Here is a 20362-nt window from a genome sequence, read left to right as displayed (position 1 = left end):
GTACATTGGAGGAGGTTGGGTAGGTGGGGGGGAGGGGTACTGTACATTGGAGGAGGTTGGGTAGGAGTGGGGGGGGGAGGTTGGGTAGGAGGGGTGGGTGGGGGACACTGTACAACTGTACAAGCAACACTGTACATTGGAATATTGACAAGACCATACTTGGTCATTTTTACTGGAGGGGGTTGTGTTAGGACATTTACAGGGGCCAGTTTCGAATTGCAGTCTCCCGTAGGTGTTTTTGAAAGTGGGTAGTGATTCACATTCCTTTACAGCTTTGGGTAGTGCGTTCCACATTGATGTGGCATAATTGCGAAACGTGTTTAGTCCCTTGTTTGAGCCGAATCTGGGTTTAACATGATTTGTGGAGCTCCCTCTGGTGTTGTGATCGTGGTATTCACTGACCTTTGGGAAGTATTTTGACATGTACATGGGTACCTTGGTCGTGTAGTGTATCTTGTAGACCAGGCCCATTGTAAGTTGCTGTACTCTGTCGTCTACTCTAAGCCATCCTAGGTTGTCAAAGTGGGCAGGGGTGAGGTGGGTTCTAGGAGCAAGGTCAAGCAGTAGTCTGACCAGTTTGTTTTGAGATGTTTGTAATTTTGTTTTTAGCGCCTTTGAGGTGCTTTGGTACCATGAGGTGCAAGCATAGTCGTAGTACCCTTGAATGAGTGCTCCTGCCAGAGTCTTCAGGGTATTCTTGTTTACGAAGTGAGGAGATCCGGTACAAGCAGAGCGTACTACGGGTATTGCACTACCACCCCTGCAGGACTTATATAACAGGAGGTGCAAATCCAGAGCCTGCAGAATAATGAAAGACCCCCACCACCCCAACAACAGCCTGTTCATGCTGCTGCGGTCAGGCAAGCGCCTACGTACACACGCTGCGAGAACAGAGAGACTCCGGCTCAGCTTCTTCCCCCAGGCCATCAGAACACTGAACACTCCACTCACAAGTACACATGAGCACACACACACACACACACACTCATGCTGCAACCGCTAAAACAATCACTCTAAACAAAATGTCACTTTAAATAATGGAAGTCACTTTAAAGGAAGGAGGTATTGTATAGTATAGTTTAGATACATTAAGTATAAAAATTACGGAGTTAAAATTGTAAATTGTGCACAATCGATGCGGGCATGACCACCCGCATTTCACTGTATGCCCTGGTATGTATGTGACAAATAAACCTCTTGATTCTTGATGTCGATATTAAAGGTGCTATAGATAACATTCAGCCATTAGATGTCACACTAAAGCACCAGCATGTCCAATCAGGTGCATTCCATGTGAGGAAATGGGAAGTAGGGAGGGGATACATGCCTGCAACATGTAAACAACACATTCATTTTGGACCTGCAAAATTTTTTTAAATGATAAATTCATTAACCAATATTTTTGGGGGGTGGGGGGGGGAATCAATACTTTTATTACACAGCTTTCTACAAGCTCTGGATGTACAGTATATATATATATATATATTTTAAATTATTACTGTACATAGACATTTTATCTATAGCACCTTTAATTAATGCTCAAATGTTAAATTTGACAGCGTCTTTGAATGTCCCAGGACCAGGTCGTATTTTCAAAAGCTCCCGTTATGACTGTAGATTTATGTAATCAGAAAACATGGTATTCTGTCAAAGGTAACTCAATCCATCTGCAGCCAAACACAACATCACACATTATTTATTGGCTGGAGAATTTTTTTTTTTTATTATTATTTTGAACAAAATTCCACGACATTTACTAAATGTTTTCAAATTTCCATGACTATTCCAGCTTCTCCATGACTGTACGAACCCTGTCACTTGGGTTTGGACAGATTCCTTTGGGGTTTTGGATGTCCAGGCTTAGTCAAGCTCTAATCCCAGATCATTACTTTAATCTTAAATGTTTATTGATTTTCAAAACAATGATAGTGAATTAAAAAAAGGATAATAAAAATACAATGGCAACTAGTGGCAGAAACAATTTACAAACATTATGGACAGTGATTTGAAATGTTGAAATGCTCAACATGATGCTCATTTGATGCTCGACATGAAGCTCATTTCACATGGTCTGTGGATGTCTGAGTCACCGCATGCTTCCTTCCTTCCATGCTTATTTAATTTAAAAGAACGTCGATTTGGAATGACAGAAAATAGCCGTCTCTGCTATTGGAATGACTGCCGAGGGCGAGCTGAGATATAAAGCCGAAACAAAAAGATGCAAACCGTGTGTCAGACCATGGTCATACTGTACCCAAGGCTAATATATTGGAGGCTAAAGGCTGAAAAACATCCACATGGGTTCTTTAGCTGCGGTGGTACAGGCATTTATAGTTCCGTGTGACTGTTCTACGTATCCCTCCTCCCCTCGAGAGTGAGGGTAATCGTGCAAGGCGAGTGGGCCGATCGCATGGTAGTTACATTTTGGGAGCGGTCAATGGAGGCTCCTTGGTCTACGTCGGAACCGGCAACACCTCAGATGGAACAGCGGTGACATTTTCACTTTAATAAAGTGAAAGTATAAAGTTGACTTAAGTCACCAGTAAGTCACCCAATGGGAGACGGGGGTATGGCACACACTCAGACGGTGCTGGTGGAGTGTTTGGAGATGTCTTTTTAAATGCACCATCAATCTTTCACAGGATATGACACCAAATGACGGCAGTGACATCTCCTCTGGTTCCCCTCCTTGGCTGGTAGTGGGCAGCTCCCAGGGCTGGATGTGAGGGTGTGAAGCAGGGTGTGAAGCAGGGTGTGAAGCTGGTGACTTCATGCCAACGTAGAAGAGAACAAAAGCACAAGCCGCTGACAGGAAGCACACGGCGCCTTTACCTTCCGATCACCCGCGTCCATTTGAATCATGAATCAGGCCATGAATTATGGCTCGGGACCCGTAAATAGGTCGTGGCCCTGTCTCTTAATGGGTCCCACACATAACAAGAGCTCTACCGCTGGGTCGGCCGGGCCAGAACTACAAGGACTCGGTCTGTGTCCTGGGCTGAGTCCTGCTGGGAGGCTCGTGTTTTTCCTCCTCTTCCTCCTCCTTCATCTCTTCCTCTTCTCCCTGCTCCCCTTCCTCCTCCTCCCTCACCCCCACCTGGATGACGTCCGGCCCGGTCAGAGCTGACGAGAGGGGAAAGGAACATGAGGGTTAGATTCGCGGAACATAAATCAAAGCGTCATAGCTGTGAACCACCTGTACATTGGAAATTAATAGAGAGAGAGAGACAGAGTAAACTGTGCTTCACAAAAAAGTAGTGAAAAATATCACAATACTAGGCATCACATATCAATACAATAGCATGGACTCAAGTATCACAATACACTAATGTGTGATAAACAACCCCACTGCACATATTGTGTTATTGTTTCGAATTGGCCAATAGGACAGTCAGACAAAGTCAGACAGACTGATGGACAGACAGACAACTATCCTACCAGACAGACGTACCAGACACACACAGACAGACAGCTAACATGCCCGACAGATAGACAGCTAACGTGCAGACAAAAAGACAAAAGACAGATATTGAGTCCTTGATATTACTGAGTGCAATGACACAACCCGCAAGTCGCATAGCACACTATTACACTATTACACACTATTACACTATTACACTAATACACTAATACACTATTACACACTATTACACTATTACACACTATTACACACTATTACTCTATTACACACTATTACAGTATTACACTATTACACCATTACACACTTACACACTATTACACACTTACACACTATTACACACTTACACACTATTACACACTATTACACACTATTACACACTATTACACTATTACACACTATTACTCTATTACACACTATTACACACTATTACACACTATTACACTATTACACACTATTACACACTATTACACTATTACACACTATTACTCTATTACACACTATTACACACTATTACTCTATTACACACTATTACACTATTACACTATTACACTATTACACACTATTACACACTATTACCCTATTACCCTATTACACACTATTACACACTATTACACTATTACACACTATTACACTATTACACACTATTACACACTATTACTCTATTACACACTATTACACACTAATACACTATTACACACTATTACACTATTACACTATTACCCTATTACACACTATTACACTATTACACACTATTACACTCTATTACACACTTACACTATTACACACTATTACACACTATTACACTATTACACACTATTACACTATTACACACTATTACACACTATTACACTATTATACACTATTACACTATTACACACTATTACACTATTACACACTATTGCCCTATTACCCTATTACACACTATTACACTCTATTACACTATTACACACTATTACACTATTACACACTATTACACTATTACACACTATTACACACTATTACCCTATTACACTATTACCCTATTACACTATTACACACTAATACACTATTACACTATTACCCTATTACACTATTACACTATTACACACTATTACACTATTACACACTATTACACACTTACACTATTACACACTATTACACGATTACACTATTACACACTATTACACTATTATACACTATTACACTATTACACACTATTACACTATTACACACTATTACCCTATTACACTATTACACACTATTACACTATTACACACTATTACACTATAAGGTAAACCTTAAACAGACAGCCAGCTATTTATCCAGACTGACTTACATCTTTTTAAATTACAGCCATAGATTGCCCAGCTAGTCAGACTAATAACCACTCACCAATATTCCCAGTGTTCACTATCTGTACAGGTATGGTCTGACCATCCTCCAGAATTATCTGGTGAGTCCCTCCGTCCCCCAGGGCGAAAACGCTGACCATCTGCCCCACGCCGAGCACCGTCTGCTGGCCGGCCAGGCCCAGGGTCTCCCCTAGAGGGCTGGAGGTCTGGAGGAACGAGGTGGGGCTGACCACGAGGGACTGAGGGGGAGAGAGGGAGGGAGAGGTGTGGGGAGGGTGGAGAGAGAGAGACGAGGGGAGGGAAGGAGAAGGGTGTGCAGCGGGAAGGAGTGAGAGAGACGGGGAGGAAGAGGGGTTGAGCTCCAGCTGTCCAGCGTGGGAGACAAAGAGCAGGGGATAGGGAGGGTGAGGAGAGAGAGGCGAGAGAGGTGGGAGGGGGTCAGGGAGGTCCAGGGGGAGGGGCTGGGTGGTGCTGGAGGGGTTACAGGTGGTGCTGAGGTCGGGTGTTGAAGCCCGAGAGAGTGAGTCATCCACAGAACATAAAGTGGTGACAGACTGCAGCTGGATACCCTGAGAGAGAGACAGGCAGACAGACAGATAGGAAAAGAGAAAGTCAAGAGAAAAAAAGATGGCATCTTTTATACATACTTTATCCAAGGACATTATATGTCGGTAGTGTGTGGGTGAATGTGTGTGGGTGAATGTGTGTGAGTGAATGTGTGTGTGTTGATTGATTGATTGAAAACTTTATTAACAGATTGCAGAATGGGTACAGTACAGTACAGCTCAATACATACAATTGTTAAGGGGATGTAGACCAGAGAAAGACTTTCATCTTGTTTACATCAGGGTCCCCCATTTTCAATTCATCATAACATATATGACATACATGACATACAGATAGACAGTACTGCTACATCTATACATTTATGACATATCAGATTTGCAAATACAGTACTGTTTGTGATACAAAAGTGTCCAGAAAAAGAGTGTATATACATTTGACGTAGAAACTGTACATTGGAGGAGGTTGGGTGGGTGGGGTGGGGTTGGGTGGGGTTGGGTGGGTGGGTGGGGGCTGTACATTGGAGGTGGGGGGGGGGGGTTGGGTAGGGGACACACACATGAAACACTTGGTCATTTACTTACTGTGTGTGTGTGTGTGTGTGTGTGTGTGTGTGTGTGTGTGTGTGTGTGTGTGTGTGTGTGTGTGTGTGTGTGTGTGTGTGTGTGTGTGTGTGTGTGTGTGTGTGTGTGTGTGTGTGTGTGTGTGTGTGTGTGTGTGTGTCATGCATACAAAGGGCTCTACATTTGTATGCATGATAGGATCGTGGATCTGATTGCAGACAGTGTCAGTTCCACACTAGGGTCACCTGCAACATATAAGCTGTATAAGCACACCAGTGTGAAGCCATATGCTCAATCTGTGTAGGGACAATTCATTGTTCTCTGATATTTCAGCAAACACCCCCGATGTTGTTATTGTTAATAAGAATAACAGAGAGGTTCTCATCCTAAAAGTTGGCTGCACGTTTGACTACAGTCTAGAGGAAGCCTTTACAACCAAAATGTTAAAATATCAACTGTTAGACCATACCATATCACAACTCGGCTACAACTGTAAACTTTTAGTCTTCATATTTGGAAGCCTGGGTCATGTCCATAAGTTGGGTGTTAGAGGCCTTCAGATGGCCGGTCTTCCGAAGAGAAGAGCCAAACAATTAGCAAGATATTGCTCAGTGTCAGCAATTATTGGCAGCCGGGCAATTTGGAGAAGACGCTGCTATCTGTATCCATGAGCTGTGTGTTGATTGTCAGGTTCATCATCCATGTGTGTGTGTAACTTTGGTTGCCATTGTCAATTTGGGCACGACTGTGTGTGTGAATCTGCGCAATCTCACGCAAACTGTGGGGCCGAACAGCCTGTCCTTTGGGGCATAATGTGACAGAGGCACAAGGATGAGCATTATGGGAATATGTTTTTGGCAATGGGAAGTGTTTTTTGGGAATTCATTTCAAGCATTCTCTATTGACTTTAATGTAGTCCTTCGTGCAGTTGTGGTAGACCTTTTTACCGCTAGAGGGTAACAGTACAATGCTGGAGACAGTTGGACAGAGGGTCACAACAGAAACAGTGCAATATTAGACTTAGTTGGCCACCCTCTCATCCCAGCATGCTTTGCCGTTGCAGCAAAATGTGTGGTTCTAGTTGTTTTATAAGATGTCAAATAGTGTTGCAAATGTTCTAATTGTGTGGTTTATTGTCTTTCCATGTTATAGTGTGTTTAAATCCAGTTGATCTGAAATAGCCACCTCGGTTCTCAATGTAAACCTCAAACTGCATGAAAGCACTTGTTATGTATATTTTATGTACATTTTATACCACAATCAGCAGCGTAAAGAGGACTATGGATACCTAGTTTGGTCAGGTTATAATATGGGTGCTGTGGTGCAGAATGTGTTCTGTATATGTCTTATATATAATATATAGTAGGAAACACAAACCCATAGGCTTGCCAACTTGCTCATCGGGAGCAGTTAGGGGTTAAGTGTCCTGCTTGCCACTGTGGTCGTAGCTCAGGACTGTACTGTATGTAGCTGACCTGTAGCTGAGCGAAGATCTTTGGCTGCAGGGAGGAGAGAGAGCTGAAGAGTTGGACAGCCTCTGGTGAAAAAGCCTCACTGCCTTCCAATACTCCTCTCACTGGAGATATAGAGAGAGAAAGAGAGAGAGAGAGAGATAGTTGTTTTAAGGAAAGCAAGATTTGAAGGGTGCACTTGGCAAGCTTTTAGATCATTTAGAATGTTGAAGAGCATGTATCACAACAGGGTCATGTTTAAGGTAAGGGGTCTATGGTTGTTCCCTCATATCGTTCTATGGTTGTTCCCTCATATACAGTAGTTCTATGGTTGTTCCATCATATAGTTCTATGGTTGTTCCTACGACTCTAGTGGACGTTGTTCCCTCATAGTTCTATGGTTGTTCCATCATATAGTTCTATGGTTGTTCCTACGACTCTAGTGGACGTTGTTCCCTCATAGTTCTATGGTTGTTCCATCATATAGTTCTATGGTTGTTCCTACGACTCTAGTGGACGTTGTTCCCTCATATAGTTCTATGGTTGTTCCCTCATATAGTTCTATGGTTGTTCCCTCATATAGTTTTAGGGTTGTTTCCCCACATATTTCTATGGTTGTTCCTACTAGTCTACTGGATGTTATTCCCTCATATACTGTAGTTCTATGGTTGTTCCCTCATATAGTTCTATGATTGTTTCCTCATATAGTTCTATGGTTGTTCCTACTAGTCTAGTGGACTGCTGGCACAGACCTAACACAGTGTGAAGAGAGGTCTGGTTATGAGAGACGACCAGTGGAACAAAATATCAGAACGGAACTAAATGTATTCAGATTGAAATACAATGTGTTGCACATGAGAGCTGTAAACAAACACTGTTGCTTGGTTACATGTGGAGATGGTGGAGACATACAAGTTCCTTGGAGTACAGCTAAAACATTTATTACACTTCTTCCTGACATAGAGCGACGCGAGCGAGCGTGATTGCGAAAGTGATTAAAATGTATTCGTTTCAATCAGACTATCCTGACCTGCCGCGAGCGACAGCGAACTGAGCGGCGATGTCATTCCCCCCTCAAATATTTGCTCGCTGTGTCTCTAGTTGAGCGATTACGCGGCCGAGTCCCGCCCCTAAACACTTTTTATTGGTCAAGAATCGCAGGCTGCTTTGCCCCCGTGTGCTTCCAAGTAACACACACACACAGACACACTCGGACACGCGCCGCCTCATATCAGGACAGTGTCGCGCACGATTTCGTCTCCAGTTCGCTCGCTCGCTGCCTGTCAGGAACCGATGTTAGTCTGGTCGGACAACCCAGAAGGAAGGGACAGAGCAGGCTATTCTTCCTGAGGAGACTCAGATCCTTCAACGTGTGGAATAGACTGCTGCAGTCATTTTACCAGTCTGCAGTGGCCAGCATCCTCTTCTATGCTGTGGTATGCTGGGGGGGGGGGGGGGGGGGGGCTACATCAACTCAAGGGACATCAACAAACTGAACAAGTGAGGAAGGCTAGCTCGATGGTGAGAGTCGCAAACCTGTACCTCTCCTCCCCCCTCCACCATGCTGCTATGATGCCTGAATTTCCCCAAGGGGATCAATAAAGGATCTTAAACTAGAGGTGGTGGCGGAGAGGAGGATGAGCAGGAAGCTGGCCGCTATCCTAGAGAATCCCTCCCACCTGCCCCCAATGCAGCTATACAGAGAGAGAAAGAAAATAATTGAAAACTATTTTGATGCCTCAAAATGATGTTTTGGTTTGATAAGATGCTTATGATACAATCATTCTAAGGATTATGTGTAATAAATTAGTTTAGTACACTAATTGCAACAAATCTGAAACTGCATAGTGCACTTTTAAATTAGTATCTTTGTGAGGTTAATGTTTTATAATTTACATTACATTGAAAAGATACAAAGATATATCTTTTAAAGCTGGATTTTCTAATACAGAAGAGGTATTATTTAGAACATTACTTCATATTTTTCTTGTTATTTATTTTGTCCAGTAAGACTTGAAAATATATATTATTTTGTCATAGGTTGATTTAGTTATTTTCTTGAGATTTGTCAGATAGATTACTTTAGGCATAATACAGCATGTTGAGTAACTTTGGTTATAGAGAGATATTATTTTGTTATATAAAATAATATAAACAATAATTTTATATCCATACAGAGGAGGCATACTTTAAATATATTATAATGATAAGGCATCTTTGAGTAAACTTTGAGTATCATTAAGTATCTTGAGGCTGAAGGCAGAGTGTCCTCTTTAAAAAAATAAATCACAATATGGTTGCATTATAATTCACTTAATAAAATAATGACGAGTCAGCCTCCTAAAAAGACAAAGGTTAGTGACACGACTCACACCGCCGCCGCCAAAGTAAGGACTTTGCTCTGTATCGTCAATCAATGGTCAAATAAATATTTGATTAAGGAATATAATATGCCTTTTTGTATTATTTCTCTGTGTATCAGCTAAATGTATATATTTTTATGTTAGACATTGAGGGAAATTCTCAGATTTTTTACAAACCGTCGCTTATCAACTAACCGGTTAATCGGCAGGTGATGTATGTTGCTCATTATACAACGGCATGCACATTTCTCGATTCTGATTGGCTGAAACAGTCAACTTACACATGGGTATTTTTCATAACCCAACGCTCTTGGTCTCAGGACCCGCCCACAACCGCATCACTATCAATGCGCGTTTCGTGGTTTTAGGAATTAAAGCAAGATGGCGGACAAGCCTGACAGGAAACATTACGAAAGGATAATGGTGATAGGGTGATAAAGACTAAATGAAAAACGATTCTGTCACGGCGAATGTCTTAGTTGCTTAAACAATGTTGGATGATGTAATTGATGGGTCAGGAGTCATTGTGGAACAAAATAAAAATCGCGCGAATTGATTGATTGATTAATTGCAAAAAAAAATTTACTTTTTTTTTTACCTACTTTCTATAGAAGCAGCTGGGAGGCAGGTGCGCTGTTTTAAGTGAGCGTGGACTATTGAATTGATTGATTGATTGATTGCTAATTGTATTACTGTCCGCCTTGTTTCCAACTGGTTAAGTTTAGGCACTCTTTCGAAGTTGATTAAGGTTAGAGTTTGTCTTTAGAGTAGGGCGATAGACCACCAGCCCTGATTCCAAACCTTAACCAACTTCGAAAGAGGGCCTAAACTTAACCAGTTGGAAACAGCTAATTTTATTACTGTCCGCCTTGTTTCCAACTGGTTAAGTTTAGGCCCTCTTTCGAAGTTGGTTAAGGTTAGAGTTTGTCTTTAGAGCAGGGCGATAGACCACCAGCCCTGATTCCAAACTCTAACCTTAACCAACTTCGAAAGAGGGCCTAAACTTAACCAGTTGGAAACAAGGCGGACAGTAATAAAATTAACAATCAATCAATTCAATAATCCACGCTCACTTAAAACAGCGCACCTCCCAGCTGCTTCTATAGAAAGTAGGTTTAAAAAAACTAAAAAAAAAACTCTTATAGGGCAGAGAACCCCCCCCCCCCCCCCCCCCATATAGGGCAAAGAATTTTTTTTTCCCCTATAGGGCAAATAAAACTTTTTTTTATTTGTTTTACCTACTTTCTATAGAAGCATCTAAGAATGAAGTTCTATAGAAAGTAGGTTAAAAACTAAAGAAAAGTTGGATGTGTTAGTTTGCTGGATGTCTAGTTGAAAGACAGTTGGATGTCTTAGTTTGTTGGATGTCTAGGTGAAAGACAGTTGGATGTCTTAGTTTGTTGGATGCCTAGTTGAAAGACAGTTGGATGTCTTAGTTTGTTGGATGTCTTAGTTGAGAGACAGTTGGATGTGTTACTGTAGTTTGTTGGATGTCCTACTGTTGGATGCACTTCCGAGCTGCTTCCACATGGAGGCAACTTCTCTTTTTTTTTTTGGGAACTACTTTTTCTGGCCGATGGTTTTTTCAATAAATCTTTAATTAATGTGTGTTTATTGTATAGCAATAAGGTTGGATGAATGTGCCAGTTGTATAAAAGCCATTACACGACGCGCAGTCGTGGGTTGTGACAATTAGACCATGCCTAGGGGGGTCTAACGACCACCCCTAGGCATGGTCTAATTGTCACAACCCACTCCTGCGCGTGATGTAATGCTTAAGTAGTTGCTGATGTCTGCTCAGGAGGTTTGAGTGTTTGCTCAGACCGAAAGAAAATTAGAGGGAACATTGAGTGTGACGTGTGCCGGGTGCCAGTGTATGGCAGACATTGAGCCTGCGTAGCGCAAGGTTGGGTGCTACCAGTGGTGGTGAAGGAGGCCATTTCCACCCTACATTGTGGGGAGTGTCTAGAAAAGCTCTATAATATATGTAATGAATTATTATTATTAATTATATTGTTTACACTGTCTATTTTTACTCTTCTACTCTACTATAATAATTATTGCCTGTATTTATGTCTTTCTACTATTACCATGCCCATACCTGTACCCCCCCCCCCCTCCACCATGCTGTTATGATGCCTGAATTTCCCCCAAGGGGATCAATGGATCAATAAAGGAATATCTTATCTTATATCACACAAGATCAGTTTCATCACCTGTGGTAGCGAGCGAGTTAGCTACTCAACCAGGGAGAGAAAAACATCAGAAAACTAAATGGAAAGGTTTTTGACACCAGAAGCTGAAAGAAAAGCTGACACAGCCATGACACATGTTCCAGGTAACGTAAACATCACTCACATTACAAATCCAAGAGCAAGACAGTATGATGGGGCTATCGCTCTCTTGACTACTGAGGTCTGCGTGATTCTGCCCTCAAAATAAAAGCGTGAGAAAGTTTTTATTTTTATATATATATAAATCAATTTAACCCTTTCTCTGCCACGCTTATATCCATCCTTGTAGCCAGTCTGCCAGCTCTAAACTTTTTAAATTGTATTGCTAAATTGACATTACTATGGCCCATTCAACATCGATTAGCTATCGTTCAGGATGTAGGAACGTTTTACTTTTTCATTCACACATTCATACAAAAATACTGTCTAGAGTATAAATATGTTTTTATCGTTTTCTGCTGTATTTCATAGAACGTGAGTTATAGCCATTTATGCATATATTAGATCATCAAATGCAGTTTGATAGCGATTGACGCCAGATACAAAATTTCAATTGTACAAGGTCCTAAACGTCATGACTCATCATCTGCTGGTGACCGGAGGGGGGGGGGGGTCGTTTATGGGGCGGCGTGGCTCTGGGGTAGAGCGGGTTGTCCAATGATCGAAGGGTTGGTGGTTCGAATCCCGCTCAAGCCCATGTCCATCCCACTGCCGTTGTGTCCTTGGGCAAGACACTTAACCTACTTGCCTCGTATGAATGTGTATGCATGTGAATGAATGTTGGTGGTGGTCGGAGGGGCCGTAGGCGATGATTATTCGCCACGCTTCCGTGAGTCTGCCTCAGGGCAGCTCTGGCTGCAATTGTAGCTTACCACCACCGGTATGACTGTGTATGAATGAATAATGGACTCTGTGAAGCGCTCTGGGTCTCATGAAGAGCGCTATATAAATCCAAGTCATCATTATTATTATTATTATTATAATGCAATGACTGACGTTGAATGATTTATGTAGTATGGGTGATATATTGATCAGAGCAGTTTGTATCAAAAATGGTAAAGAAAAACGCTGAAACTCACCCAAGTCTCCTCGTAGCGTTGGGCGATGAGAGTGGAGCAAAAAGATCGCTATTATGGGATGTTGATCTATGCGATCCATTTCCAGGTTGTATAATACTATATACGTCCAAATAATGTTGTTTATTGAGTTATGGCAACGGATGGATTATCCAGTGTGTCAAGATGGAGTCCCGCGAGCGATAGCGAGTGGCCGGAGGGAATAGGGAGACACACCGGCGTCACAATTATCAACATCCGGTTGTAACTCGCCGATCGGCCACCAGGTGGCGGTGTTGAAGCGTTGGAGAGTTGGAGAGTTGAGCGGAGTCCTACAGCACCAGTCAAGGATCCGTGGGTGAAATATGAATACCATGACAGAAATATTGATCTCAAAGACACTGTAAAACGTCATTGGCAGATTACGCATGGCGAGGAATGACGTCTTACACACGTCATTGGCGAGAAAAGGGTTAAAACGGCTATTTTAATTTTTTCTCCTCTTTTTCCGATTTTTCTCCCATCCCACTGTTAGTCGTTATGCCAATTCCCGACTCCCTTCCTGGTTGTTGCGCACCCCCCCTACTGTTGGTCCGGGAGGCCGGAGACTATCACATGCTATCCTCCGACACATGCGCAGCCAGCCGGCAGCCAGCCTGGCAGCTCATATTCTCACTGGGAGAGTGTAATGTGTGGAAGGTCACACTACCTCCCTCCAGATCCTTCCTTCGCTGAGCAGGCGCCCCGACCGAACTGTAGGAGTATTTTTCTGTTTACAACGCCCAGGACCCACCCATCAGCTTTCCCACCCTCTAATACTGCCAATTGTATTAGTACGGACGACCAGCCAAACTGAAAACAATGTGGAGAGCTGGGATCGAAAACGCAAACCCAGCGTCTCCAGCATTGGTGGTGAGTGCCTTGCCCACTGCACCACCTGGCCGCCCTAAAGCGGCTATCTTAGTATGAGACACATGAATCATCAGGACAGTGTTTGAATGACAAAGAGACCAGAAGAAAAATACGAATTAGATGGTATTTGTTTCCCCGACTACACTAATACATTTGGCTGTCCTATAAAACATTTTAAATATATATGTGGGGAGGTGGCGGCACAGGTTTGAGACCCTGGTTTAGGGTGTAGGATGTATTACCTTCAGCTGTAGCTGGAGTCAGAGTCAGGGTGACCGTCTCTGTCAGAGGGTCTCCACACATACCACTCCACTAGAGGAAGACACGCACACACACACACACACACACACACACACACACACACACACACACACACACACACACACACACACACACACACACACACACACACACACACACACACACACACACACACACACACACACACACACACACACACACACACACACACACACACACACACACACACACACACACACACACAATACAAGGGGTTAATACTGCGGGATACAATTCAATCTACATTTTGGATATATTGACTGTACTCATATATTTACTCAATGTTTGTAACCATTTCACATGTAAAGTATAAAATGTAGGACATGTAGTTTTGTAGTTTGTTTATTAGTCACAATAAAATGTACTTAGGCGGCTGTGTGACGCAGCGGACATTGCGCTCGTCACCAACGCAAGAGACACTAGGTTCGACTCCGGCTGTCTGCGTTGCCTCCGGCTTTGGCCGGTCGTCATACTAACTCAATTGGCAGAGTTAGCGGGTGGAAGTCGATGGGTGGTAATCTGGACGTTGTGGACAGCGACTCCTACAGGTCAGTTGGGGGACACCTGCACAGCAGAGACAGGAAATGGCGGGGGTAGTGTGAGCCTCCCACACGTTACACCTCCGCGCAGGTGAAAATATGTGACAGGCTGCCTCCACATGTACCGGAGGGGACATGTGATGCAAGACTTCTATCCTCCCTACAACCGGCCTGTGGGGGGCATATGCGAGCAACGTTCAAGACAGGGAAGGGAAAGAATTGGCACAGCGGAATTGGGATGGGAGAAAAATTGGAGAAAAATTGGAGAAAAAGAAATACATGTACTTAAAATACATGTACGGTGAAATTCTTGGTTCTGTATGAGCCCCTGAGAGTATGTTCAGGGGCCACTGAGGCTCTCAGGGGCCACTGAGACTATGTTCAGGTCTAGCCTCACTCTTCAGCCAGCGTGCATGTCCACATCAACGGGACGGAGGTCAAGCGTGTCTCCAGCTTCAAATTCCTGGTAGACATCTCCGAGGACCTCTTGTGGAACCTCAACACTCCATCACTGGTCTCTAAGAAGGCTCACCTGAAGTCTCCTCAGATTCTGGTGAACTTCTACCAGTGCGCCATAGAAAGCATACTCACCAACTGCCTCACAGTTGAGTCTACTCCCTACTATCGAGTCTATCCATCATAAAAGGTTTCTGAGGAAGGCACGCAGCATTGTCAAGGACACCTCTCATCCCAATCATAGACTGTTTGCCCTCCTCCCCTCCAAGAGGCGCTACAGGAATCTCCACTCCAAGTCAAGCAGACTCGGGAACAGCTTCTTTCCCTCAGCTGTCATCTCTCTGAACTCTGTGCCACGTTGACAGCCATCCTCCATGTCTGTACATACCTGCAGTGCACATAATCCTCTTACATATCTGTAGATACTATATCAATATCTGTACATATCCCTTACCTACTCTAGTTATGCTGCTGGCCAATGTGTGTGTGTGTGTGTGTGTGTGTGTGTGTGTGTGTGTGTGTGTGTGTGTGTGTGTGTGTGTGTGTGTGTGTGTGTGTGTGTGTGTGTGTGTGTGTGTGTGTGTGTGTGTGTGTGTGTGTGTGTGTGTGTGTGTGTGTGTGTGTGTGTGTGTGTGTGTCTGTGTGTGTGTGTGTGTGTGTGCATGTCTATAGGTACTTGCGAGGACATACTATGCTCCGCCAACCTTCATTGTGAGGTCAAATCCACTTGCGAGGACTTTTTCCTGGTCCCCAGAAATAATATACTTTAGATGACTTTAAAATGATCTTTAAGTCCCTAATATACATTTTTTAGACTAGGTCCTCACACTGGTATAATTGTTGATTTCACCCGACTCTACAGCATTCCTACAGGACACACTCGAGTACTGCAGGGGGAAATATGCGTTTGGCGCAGATGTGTGTGAGGACCTTTGGAGACTATTTTTGATTGGTTGGTCTGAGAGGGGATTGTTTTGATTGGCTGCTCGTGACCTGTCACTCATCTGCTAGCTACGTGACCTCACGTGGTCTGAGAGGGGATTTTTTTATTGGCTGCTCATGACCTAACGTGCATTCTGGGTAGTGTAGTACAATACTATCATATAATAATTCTACTATTATACAACGAGGGCGCCTATAGCACTGCTATCTTATGCAATGACACTATTGCATAGATTATGCAAATTAATGTTTGGCTGAACATCATAATCAAAATCGTAAAGGAGAATGAACGCTAGCTAGCAGGCTATAGATATCTATGACTATGAGCTAAAACGCTAGCTAGCAGGCTAGCAAGCTAAAAGTGACCTCACGTGGTCTGAGAGGGGATTTTTTTATTGGCTGCTCATGACCTAACGTGCATTCTGGGTAGTGTAGTACAGTACTAGCATATAATAATTATACTATTATACAACGAGGGCGCCTATAGCACTGCTATTTTATGCAATGACACTATTGCATAGATTATGCAAAGTAATGTTTGGCTGAACATCATAATCAAAATCGTAAAGGAGAATGAATGCTAGCTAGCAGGCTAGCAAGCTAAAACGCTAGCTAGCAGGCTAGCAGCAGCTGGGCAATCCAAAAGGAGAATGAATTAATGAAAACTTTATTAACAGATTGCAGAATGGGTACAATACAGTACGGCTCAATACACACAATTGTTAATGGGATGCAGACCAGAGAAAGACATTTGTCTTGTTTACAATAGTCATAATTAACAGTTTGTTATTCATTTAGATAATTATAAGATAAGATATTCCTTTATTGATCCCCTTGAGGAAATTCAGGCATCATAGCAGCATGGGGGAGGGGGGAGTTTGGATGATTGATTGAACATTTTATTAACAGATTGCAGAATGGGTACAATACAGTACAGCTCAATACACACAATTGTTAAGGGGATGCAGACCAGAGAAAGACTATTGTTTACAATAGTCATAATTAACAGTTTGTTATTAATTTAGATAATTATAAGATAAGATATTCCTTTATTGATCCCCTTGAGGAAATTCAGGCATCATAGCAGCATGGGGGAGGGGGGAGTTTGGTTGATTGATTGAACATTTTATTAACAGATTGCAGAATGGGTACAATACAGTACAGCTCAATACACACAATTGTTAAGGGGATGCAGACCAGAGAAAGACTTTCGTCTTGTTTACATCAGGGTCCCCCATTTTCAATTCATCAAAACATAACATGTTTTAGGACCATTGCTATTTTTATTGTACATAAATGATGGGGGGGGAGGCCTTACAGGTTTGATTGATTGATTGATTGATTGATTGATTGATTGATTGATTGATTGATTGATTGATTGAAAACTTTATTAACAGATTGCAGAATGGGTACAATACAGTACAGCTCAATACACACAATTGTTAAGGGGATGCAGACCAGAGAAAGACTTTCGTCTTGTTTACATCAGGGTCCCCCATTTTCAATTCATCAGGAAACTGGGTACTGGGTAAGGTAAATGCCCGCACCAGGTTTTAAAGCAGGGAAGGCCTAAAGGCCTCTACATGCTACAGCAACTTCTGCTTGTTATCAATGGGTTGGTTGAGAAGGGAAGTGTCATCTATCTAGGGAACCTAGCTACATACCGGGTACAATGTTACATTAGGCTGTGCGTCGATGTTGCAGAAGCATAAAGGCAGAGTGTTTGCAACACCGTTGCTTTGTCGATGTTGTGGTGCAGTAGACTCTATAGGTCCTACAGGCTACCACTAACAACATGAGTTAGCCCTGGCTAGTGCTGTAATGTAGACTATATAGCTCCTACAGGCTAACACTAACAACATGAGTTAGCCCTGGCTAGCGCCGTAATGTAGACTATATAGCTCCTACAGGCTAACACTAACAACATGAGTTAGCCCTGGCTAGTGCTGTAATGTAGACTCTATATAGCTCCTACAGGCTACCACTAACAACATGAGTTAGCCCTGGCTAGCGCTGTAATGTATACTATAGAGCTCCTACAGGCTACCACTAACAACATGAGTTAGCCCTGGCTAGCGCCGCCATGTAGACTATAGAGCTCCTACTGGCTACCACTAACAACATGAGTTAGCCCTGGCTAGCATGTAATGTAGACTATAGCTCCTACAGGCTACCACTAACAACATGAGTTAGCCCTGGCTAGCGCCGCCATGTAGACTATAGCTCCTACAGGCTACCACTAACAACATGAGTTAACCCTGGCTAGCGCTGTAATGTAAAGAGAAAGACTTTCGTCTTGTTTACATCAGGGTCCCCCATTTTCAATTCATCAGGAAACTGGGTACTGGGTAAGGTAAATGCCCGCACCAGGTTTTAAAGCAGGGAAGGCCTAAAGGCCTCTACATGCTACAGCAACTTCTGCTTGTTATCAATGGGTTGGTTGAGAAGGGAAGTGTCATCTATCTAGGGAACCTAGCTACATACCGGGTACAATGTTACATTAGGCTGTGCGTCGATGTTGCAGAAGCATAAAGGCAGAGTGTTTGCAACACCGTTGCTTTGTCGATGTTGTGGTGCAGTAGACTCTATAGGTCCTACAGGCTACCACTAACAACATGAGTTAGCCCTGGCTAGTGCTGTAATGTAGACTATATAGCTCCTACAGGCTAACACTAACAACATGAGTTAGCCCTGGCTAGCGCCGTAATGTAGACTATATAGCTCCTACAGGCTAACACTAACAACATGAGTTAGCCCTGGCTAGTGCTGTAATGTAGACTCTATATAGCTCCTACAGGCTACCACTAACAACATGAGTTAGCCCTGGCTAGCGCTGTAATGTATACTATAGAGCTCCTACAGGCTACCACTAACAACATGAGTTAGCCCTGGCTAGCGCTGTAATGTAGACTATAGCGACTTGTGTGACTGGGAGACTTGTGTGACTTGGAGACTTGTGTGACTGGGATGTTTGGACAGCTTGGCACCGGGGTACCTCTCGGACCTGCTGGAACCTTATGTTCCTCCAAGGTCCCTCAGGTCCTCTGACCAGCTCCTCTAGGCCGTTCCAAAGTCCAGGCTGAAGCTATGGGGGGGCCGTACTTTTGCTGTGGCAGCCCCAACGCTCTGGAATGAGCTGCCACTGCATGTTAGGCAGGCCCCCACTCTGCAGGTGTTCAAATCACGCTTCAAGACACATCTATTTGCTCTGGCTTTCGGTGTTTTAAACAGTTTTTGAGAGACCTGCCTTTTTATGTGACACATTGTACTGTTTTTATTGTGTGCTTTTATTAAAATGTTTTATGTTTTATGTTTTATCTTATGTTGTGGACTTGTACAGCACTTTGGTCAACTTTGTTGTTTTTAAATGTGCTTTATAAATAAAGTGGATTGGATTGGATGATATGTGCATATTTAATGTGGGAAGTGCCTCATTTGCATATATAAACATCAAATTCAGAAAACTTGTAATACATTTTTTCTTAGTTTATATGTACATAACAAGCTGGGAACGTTTAAGTGATATCTATCCAAGTATCACCTTAATAAAATTTTCAATCAATCAATCAATCTACTGCCACTCTCAAAGACTCAGCTCAGCTCAAAATTGTGTAGCCTACTGCTGCATGCACCCCTCCCCCACAGGTTGAAAACATTATCATTAGTTGCAGTGTGGGGGAGGGGTAGTTTGTGGCGTTTGTGTGTCTGTCTCGACTCCTCTAAAATCCGAATTAACCCTTTCACAGTCGGCGGCATGTTGGAGGATTAGGTTCTATTAATCTGATGATAAACCCACGCTCCAATTTGAAATGTAAGTCTTATCTTGCATACAGCTTGTGTCATTTGGATATAAACGGTGTAATTTCAGTTTAGTTTATAGTAGATTAACACTAGCTATAGTGTTTCATGTGTTTGCTAAAAGGATTGTCACCGTGACGTTAGCCTGTAGCTACCAGGCTAATATAACACAGCTAAATTACTAGCAACGTGTTTCGCAGACTGCAGATTTACTAGCCAAGTTAAAAGAACGCCAACATTTTGGGATATTAGCTTATTATCGTCTTCTCCAGAGAGAGACAAGAAGATAGATACCAGTTTCCTCTCTGTGCGTTCAGTAGAAAGCTATCTGGCTGCATGTTAGCCTTAGCTTAGCACAATGAATGGAAGCGAACATGACCAGTTAGCCTTCGGGAGCGGTGTTAGTTGGACAATGCCTAGGCTAACCGGTCAT

General features: G+C 42.9%; 1 protein-coding gene across 1 annotated transcript in view; it reads right to left on the bottom strand.

The window, feature by feature from the left end:
• Window positions 1-1789: 1789 nt before the first annotated feature.
• The window catches only part of LOC311228143 (uncharacterized protein), a 65338-nt gene continuing 46765 nt past the window's right edge, over window positions 1790-20362 (bottom strand). The window contains exons 8-11 of the mRNA XM_084314058.1: window positions 14137-14206; window positions 7355-7455; window positions 4793-5321; window positions 1790-3123 (exon numbers count right to left, since the gene is read on the bottom strand). Coding sequence (XP_084170184.1) covers window positions 2972-3123; window positions 4793-5321; window positions 7355-7455; window positions 14137-14206 — 852 coding nt within the window. The 3' untranslated portion in view covers window positions 1790-2971. The remainder of the gene's footprint in view (window positions 3124-4792; window positions 5322-7354; window positions 7456-14136; window positions 14207-20362) is intronic.

The sequence above is a fragment of the Notolepis coatsorum genome (assembly GCF_963971535.1).
Source record: "Notolepis coatsorum genome assembly, chromosome: 5".
Taxonomy (NCBI): Eukaryota; Metazoa; Chordata; class Actinopteri; order Aulopiformes; family Paralepididae; genus Notolepis; species Notolepis coatsorum.
The sequence above is the reverse complement of the archived record's forward strand: the minus strand, read 5'-3'. Positions and strand labels throughout refer to the sequence as shown.